At 37.4% G+C, this 7,964-nt stretch overlaps 1 protein-coding gene across 4 annotated transcripts; it reads right to left on the reverse strand.

The window, feature by feature from the left end:
- Positions 1-1,014: 1,014 nt before the first annotated feature.
- Positions 1,015-7,403, reverse strand: dcun1d2a (DCN1, defective in cullin neddylation 1, domain containing 2a). 4 transcript variants are annotated; one of them, XM_055215868.2, is made up of 7 exons: positions 7,281-7,403; positions 5,900-6,116; positions 3,650-3,818; positions 3,367-3,497; positions 3,162-3,244; positions 2,923-3,019; positions 1,015-1,875 (listed from the first exon to the last, which is right to left on the reverse strand). In XM_055215868.2, exons 1-7 carry the CDS (start codon positions 7,281-7,283, stop codon positions 1,796-1,798), a joined length of 780 nt encoding a protein of 259 aa, XP_055071843.1. In that variant the 5' UTR covers positions 7,284-7,403; the 3' UTR covers positions 1,015-1,795. The 4 variants fall into 4 exon arrangements, with proteins under 4 accessions (XP_055071843.1, XP_055071845.1, XP_055071844.1 ...); XM_055215870.2 differs by having other exon boundaries at positions 7,208-7,307; XM_055215869.2 differs by lacking the exon at positions 7,281-7,403 and adding an exon at positions 6,223-6,469.
- Between the last annotated feature and the right edge of the window lie 561 nt (positions 7,404-7,964).

Consider the following 7,964-nt stretch of genomic DNA (forward strand, 5'->3'; position numbering starts at 1 on the left):
TGATCTAATGACAGTACAACTGTCCTGAATCTGAATGTGCTAACTTGATGTATTGTGTGATTACTTAAAGGCAGGGTGCATGATTTTTGAAAAACACTTTGAAAAAGGGAGTCGGGCTGAGTACCAAAACACATTTGTAGCCAATCAGCAACCGACATCTTTGCCTGGGTTGCGTATATGTGTGCGGGTCTATCAAAATAAGGTCCAGATTCTATTGGGGTAGGTGTGTGTTTGTTTAGGTGATTTCAAATATCAACATTGGCTTTCAAAGATCATGCACCCCACCTTTAATAGGTGCAAAGTGTATATTCTTGACTAATCGTTTTATCAAGTTACATTTATTTATGTATAGATATAGTGCTTTTTTTAACAATGTTGCATTTCTTCAAAGCAGCTTTACAAGACAGATGAAGGAAAAAACAGAAAAACATGGAAATTATTAAACATATAGTATATATAGTATTATTGCAATTTTATTGTTCTCATGGATTATAATCTAATAAATTGTATATATATTTCTTTGACAATCAAACATTTAGGGGCTTTTACACTTGTCTTGATTCATCAGTATGCCAAAAATGTGATATTGATGAGATATATCAATGATTAACAGGAAAATGTAAAAGTTTTGTCATTAAGTTATTTCTCGTAGATTTTTTATTACGTAAAGAATTAATGATGGTTGCATTACTTACCTCATAAATATTATGAATATATAGTCAAACAAACAAACTGACACCTGTAAGTTTCATTTCACTTTCACTTAAAAAAGAAAAGAAAGAGAAAGCTTGCAAGATCTGGAATTGTTGTGCAAGGCTGTATTTGTAAGTGTTCTTGTAGCTCAGTGGCGAGGTGTTAGCGGCGCAAAAGGCTGTGGGTTTGATTCCAGGAAACACACATACTGATAACACACTGTAAGTCACTTTGGATAAAACCATCTACCAAATGTGCACAAGAAAATGTTGTAAGTGTCCTGTTGAAGAAAAAAAGGGCTGTTAGAGATTGAAAAGAACATAAAGAGCAATAATTTATTTTTTTAACATAAATCTGGTAAACAAAAAGGGTAACACTGAACCGTGTTGTTACAAGTTCTGCAACAGGGCAGATGACACATTTGACCTAAATTCACACAAAAACATGGCATGGAGGCGACTTTCACCACGCTTCTTTTCTCTCATATTTTTTTTATATAATAAAACATTACTGATAATACATTTCTCTCTGTACATACTGCTGCAGTAGATGCAGTACTTTACAACTGTAACAATAGTGCTGGTGTTGTGAGCTGCATGCTGTGCTGCCCATGAACGTCTGGCTTAAACGGTGCACACGATGACCATCAAATCCTGCATGAGACACACACCCAGACAAATGGGTACATCATCAAAAACAAAACTGGAGAACTCTGAGACTATTCCAATAATTTTAGACCGTGAAGATTGGGTAGGCAATGAGGACTTGCTCCTAGAGTGACACGGGTTGCTATGGAGATGAGGTACTAGGTTCGAAGTGATCCACCCAAAATCTCCAAGGGTTTTTAGGCTAGATTTGAGTTGCCAGTGCAAATAGCTGGCCATGTGCATTTAATGGCTCTATTAGAAATCTGCAGTCTCGCACTCTTGTCCTTCCCGCGTGGAGGTCTGAGTTGATCTTTCCGTCCTGTTTTCCTTTTGCAAAGCTTGTCGGTTTCAAGTGTTTCTCCTAGTTCTCTCTTATTATGTTTACAAGTCTTTAAAAAAAACTACAAAGTCAATGAGGAGACCAAGGCGTAGGTTCTCGCCCAGCTGTAGGATTACTATACAGTTTTGCGCTTTGATCCCGTCACAATTGGCCGAGCGTATTCCACAAAATCATCAATGAGAACAGGCCATGCTCCTGTAACAAAGCAGAGATACCATACTTAAAAGTGACAATATACTTTTAAAAGTATAAATCCAAAAGCCTTGCCATTTTATGAAAAATTTGTTTTTATTGTGAAATTTGTGTTTTGGTTTATCCAAAGTAGTGCTGCCTCATGATTAGTCGCGACTAATCGTTTGCAGAATAAAAGGTGTTTTTTTACATAATATATGTGTGGGTACTGTGTAAAAGAATTATGTATATATAAATACACACACAAACATGGAGAATTTTAAGAAAAAAAATATGTATTTAATAAATATTTATATTTATATATAATATAAATATGTTAATATAAACATGTATATACACATGCAAATGTTTCTTAATTACATACATGCGTGTGTGTGTATTTGTAAATAATTATTATACAAAGTCCACACACATATATTATGTAAACAAAAACGTTTATTCTGCAAACGATTAGCCGCGACTAATCATGAGGCAGCACTAATCCAAAGTGACTTAAGGGGGTCACACACCAGCCGTGCAGCTCAGCGTCACGCCCCGGACAACTCGGAGCTATCGTAAACCGGAAGTGCACATTAAATAGCGCGATTCTACTTAAAAATGCAAAATATACGTTAGCAGCCAATGTTAATCATTAATGATTTGGGACAAATATGATGTTATTTAATGTTAAACTATGTGAGTGGTGCTGTGTGGCGTGACAGGGATTTAAGCAACTTCCTGAGTCAAAGCTGGGCAGCGCGGACAGGCGCCACCTGGCGGCGCCGGTGTGCGTATACTCATAGAAAACAATGTGTTTGATTTTTTTAGAACGGCGCACTGCTGAGCTGCGCAACCCGTGTGCGAACCCCTTTACAGTGCATTTAAAAAAAAATCAGTATGTCTGTTCCCTAGGTTCAAACCCATGGTCTTCTTTTGTGCTGCTAACACAATTCTTTACCACTAAGCTACACAGGAACACAAAGCCTTGCCATTTTGTGTTGAACTAAAATTTTGCAACCATTCTTTTCAGTGAAGTTTCTGCATACATTTCAACATAAAAAACAGTCTTACCTTCTTCATCGTAGTTTGACATGTCGTCTGCAATCATGTTGCCGAAATCCAGAAGCAAGTTCCATGTGTCTTTGGGAATTGATCGTTTATGGTGCTCCTATTCAAAATAAGGGCATCTTATTTAACTGCTAAAGGAAATAATTCTGCTATGTAGTTAAAGTGTTGCTTGGCATAACTTAAAAATTTTATTCAGTGCTGAGGAGGGCCAAATGTAAACACTACAAAGACAGAGGACCTACCAATAAAAATCTGTTCCATAGGTCTAGGAACTTAAAACGTCCAGCCAGAACTAAGTTCCAATAAGCTACTGCCATCTCTAAATCTATAATGGGAAAAGAGAAGTGAAACAATCATGCAGCTTATGTTTATTCACTTTAAGGATCTCTGAACGTCAACCTCAACGAAAAGTAATGATTAAGAAACTAAAAAAAAAGATGGTGCTACCTAATCCTTTCTGTCCAGGATTCTTGGCAAAGTTGAAAGTGAACTGGTAAAAGTCTTTGAACTTTCCAATGTCTTTCAGATCCTGTTCTAATCTGGGCAGAAGAGCTCGGAGCTTCTCTGGACTATCACACCTATAGAAAAGATCAATAGCTCACTCTCATCTTCTATCCAAACACTGCCTCATTTAGTCGCTCGTTCATACGAAACTCAAATATGTACTTTACATATGGCTGTTATACATGCCAAACATGTCAACAGTGCACATGACTTAAACATGGCTCACCCCAGCTCTGTCATGCCATCGATGAACTCCTTCTTGCTGAATTCGCACTGTGTCGCCGCACGAAATTTCCACGCCACAACCAGAACACTGATGCTTGCTGGATCCAGATTGAGATCATCGCAGAACTGTTGAATTCCATCAATTCCTATCTTATTTTCATCCTGTGGATCTGAAAATAAAAAGCACTTTTAGTTTGTGTAACCTATAAACAAAAACGTTTAAAGTACACGCAGTATGTTTTCTGCCGGCCCCAGCGTTGAATTTTTAAGCTCAGGCATTTCTCGTGACCCAACATAAAAAACATGCACAAGGAATTGATGGATGACTCTTATTAAACCGTGTCTTGGGATTTATACCGAGTCCTATTGGCACAGACGAAATTTGTGTTTTCTCTGTTCCTGTGTCTTACTACACACATAAATAAAACTTGACTAATTCTTCTATTTTTTGGACTGGTGGTTGGCACACTTGCCAATTGTATATTGTCTGTTGTTGTGGTTGATTTGCTTGCATCTTGATTTGTTTATGCTTGTGTATAGGTTAACTCTGACTATGTATTGTAAGGTCCCACACTGTGCAGGACAATACATTTGAAAACTTACAGGGTTCCCACACCTTAGTTAACTTCAAATTCAAGGACCGTTCAAGGACTTTCCAGGTCCAATACCCTCAAATTCAAGCACTAAATGTGGGGACACATTTCAAGTGAAATCAAGGTTACATTGTGTTACCTTTTAAGATACACTGTTACAGTTCCCTTTCAAGGGAACTCGCACTGCGTCACTGCGGTGACACTTTGGGGACTCTTCCAGGGGAAAGTGCGTCTGAATGTGTATATCAAATTTAACCAATGGTGAGGCTTAACAACAAAGACATGGGGGACGCGGGAGCCAGGAAGTATATCGCTATCTAAAATATTGCCAAAGACGGCGTTACAGGGAAGCAGGAAGTATGGCAAGGGAGACGAAGCGTCTCGTTCCCTTCTCAGTGAACAACAGTTACGTACGTAACCCAAGACGTTTTCATGTGTCAAACACAACTATGCAAAAAAGCATTTTGGTATGAATCAACATTCGCATACAGAAGATATAAGCATTTAAAGCGAACTGTTTAGCATGTGTGCTTAAAAGGCTATAAATTTTATGATATTATCCTACACTACACAGGGAATTAAATGGATTTTTTTCCAGAAAACTAAATAGATTCAAGCACTTTCACTGACCTGTATCTATGTATGTAAATTTTCAAAAACTTCCCAGGGCCTTGAATTATTTCCCCCAGATTCACAAACTTTCAAGAAATTTTCGAGGACCCGTGGGAAACCTGAACTTAAAACCGAGCATTTAGTAAAGAGAAATTGAACGAGTATAAATCATTACATGTCTATAAACTATGTGCTGAATGGGCACGTGCATGATAGGAAGTATTTTTGATGATCGTTTCTGTCCAGTCCGCTCATTTTATTGCGTTTTACCACCACAGCTGTCGTCAGTGGCAGCAGGTATGCGATAAATTTTTTATTTGGAGCCTGTACTAACACAACAAGATAAAATTTGCGTTCCTTGTGTAGCCAACTCTATACAGATTTACATTGGCCACCTCCAGCTAACGCTGTGAAATAATTGTGACATAGGCTCTAAAACGGTCTATTGCTGCTGTTATTACTACTATTAGTAACAGTTGACTTCCAAAACACAGCTGGTCATGTGATCTCAACATAGTGGCCCCCATAAGGAGGACACCTGCTCCATGTAGAATAAAATAGCTTTTCAAGGCCACTGAAATGACTGGAGGCCGCGGATCGTTTCCGGCACAGTAGGGCTGTTAAAAGATTAATCACGATTAATCACATACAAAATAAAAGTTTGTGTTAGCATAATATATTTGTGTGAAATTATTATGTATATATAAATGTATAAATTTAAGAATTTTTTTAAATTTATATATAATATAAAATATATCAAAATATAAATAAATATGTATATACATGTAAATGTCTCTTAAATACATGCATGCATGCGTGTAATTATTTTCATACAGTGCACAGACAAATTACACATAAACAAACTTTTATTTTGTATACAATTAATCGCGATTAATCTAAAGTCAAAGTGCTATTTATTTCTTCATAACTAAAACTTTTTAAAGAGTAAAAACTGTGTTATACAGTGGTACATTAAACCATCCACATTTAAATAACCAGCATGGGAACGGCGTACACTTTAAAGGAGACGAATACGAAAGACTTGCCTTTATACCGGTTGTAAAGCTGCTCCAGCTTTTTTCGGTCCACTGAGCTTTTCATGGATTCCTTATGGTACAAATCCGGATTCTGAAAGAAGTTGTCGGTAGCCACCTCTAGTTTCCAGTCATTTTGTGTAAGGCAGTACACTGCAGTCTTCTCTCCTGCTTGAGTGAAGGACATGAACTGCCGTACCTTGTCCTTTTGCGAAGATTTTAGTTTATGCTGTGTGGACACAAAAGATATGTCCTCAAACAGTCGAAGAAATACACTCAGCAGTTTGTACAAACAGAGAGTAGCACAAACGAATATACAAAGAGAAAATGCGCACATTCAGACATCCAACGAGCAACCATAAACAAAACGTTGACTAAACGTCCAGTTCGATGTGTCAACTCAAAAGGGCATTCTACAGGTTAAAGCAAAGCTTTGAAATAGTCGGACTGAAGCTCAAAGCATGTGAGGACCTGTGACAGGCCACTTGTGCTTGGCATGTAACATGAGATGGCAAGCACAGGGCAGCCAGTGCAAAACAACCGGGTTACTGGACAGTTATTTCCATCGATGCACAGTAAGCTGTTTCTACTCAAGTTCTTTTAACAAATTTAGAAGAACCAGTTTGACTAGGCGACCTTAAAAATTTGTTTTTGAACATCAAATGTTTAAAAAAGATAAACAGATGACCTATCTGTAATCTGGAAAATAACCAGGCTACTATTAGGGGCTGGGTTATAAGGGCAGGGCTAAAACACTGACGTTTGACATTTCATGGACTGAGTAAAGATGTCATTAACCCTTCTGTTCTGCTGACACTAACTGTGTTGTTGTTTGGCATCACAGATACCCCTATTCTGCACGTGTACAAATAGTAATAGCCATTTCCAAGTATCAGTCAGTTGATTGCATGTTTATATCTGTGTTATCAAATAAACCCTAAACTTTAAACAAATAACGAAGTTTAAATCTTGTTTATATTCAGGTCCAATAAATTTACTAAAATGTATACATGTAAGCCTAATTCTTTAATTGTCAGTAACGAAATTGAAGGGGCTTGGTTGTCTCTAAAAATCCTAAACCAGAGTAGCAGGGTGCATGCATTAACCGAAACTACTGGCAATTGCACAGTAAAATGTTCTTTGATTCTCAAATGCATTATATACGATATGATTCAACTCCATCATCAAATAAACGATACATGCTGAGCTCTCTAAATATCAACAACTGACCTTCCTGGCCATACAAACATATACACAATTATGAGCATTCACGGTGCGACACGCACAGACAACAACTCGTACAAACAGCGGAACATTTACGTGTGTCAGATCTTCTCCATCGACCACAGAAGCAGAAAACAAGAGTAGATGTTTTAATTTCTGTGTCACCTACCATTTTATCACCCGCTGTTTGACCAAATTGATACCCAATGCTCCCATGTACGACTGCGCATGCGTGTAGGCATCAAGGGAATGCGCTAGAACGCAAGCGAGTCTGCGCGGTAAAACGCTTAGGAAGTGGGGGTTGTAGTTTATTTTCACTTGCATTTTGTAGTTTAAACTGTTTGGAATCTTATAAAGCACATCTTGACATTATTAAAGACATATATGGTATTTTATTACAATACGTTATCTACATGATATATTTACAACAGTGTTAGACAAATGGGAATCACTAAATAAATACTGTAAAACCAACAGAGAATTAAATTTTGGTTCTAATCTAAAATGAGTGCAAAATTAAATTTAGTTATAGGCTAATACTACTATTGGCATGTTTCAAAAGCAGAACAAGCAGAGCATAGCTGGTAAGCTGACCTACTTTTAAGCAAGTTCAGCTGACCAGTCCTATAACTAAACCTCTGAGTGGATAAGAATGTTGAAGGTTTTGAGTAAAGCAAAACCAGCTGATTTTAAAGTGTATTTCACATGCAGGTATTGCTGTATTATTTGCTAATCCTATTTTATAGATCTTTCTTACTTAGTTCAAGTTACCTGCCTGCTTAAAGTGTTCAGATAACTCTAGTAAATAAACACAAACAGCTTGTGTCACATGTTGTAACAGCGTGTGCTGTTA

The sequence above is a fragment of the Misgurnus anguillicaudatus genome, chromosome 17 (assembly GCF_027580225.2).
Source record: "Misgurnus anguillicaudatus chromosome 17, ASM2758022v2, whole genome shotgun sequence".
Taxonomy (NCBI): Eukaryota; Metazoa; Chordata; class Actinopteri; order Cypriniformes; family Cobitidae; genus Misgurnus; species Misgurnus anguillicaudatus.

What these genes read in the sequence shown, in the direction of transcription:
- dcun1d2a (XM_055215867.2), bottom strand. Translation starts at nt 6,224, where the DNA reads ATGTGCGCATTTTCTCTTTGTATATTCGTTTGTGCTACTCTCTGTTTG. An exon ending in TCCTGGACAGAAAGGATTAG is followed by an intron (nt 3,245 to 3,366) that starts GTAGCACCATCT and finishes TTCCCATTATAG; the next exon opens with ATTTAGAGATGGCAGTAGCT. An exon ending in GTCAAACTACGATGAAGAAG is followed by an intron (nt 1,876 to 2,922) that starts GTAAGACTGTTT and finishes GCTTTGTTACAG; the next exon opens with GAGCATGGCCTGTTCTCATT.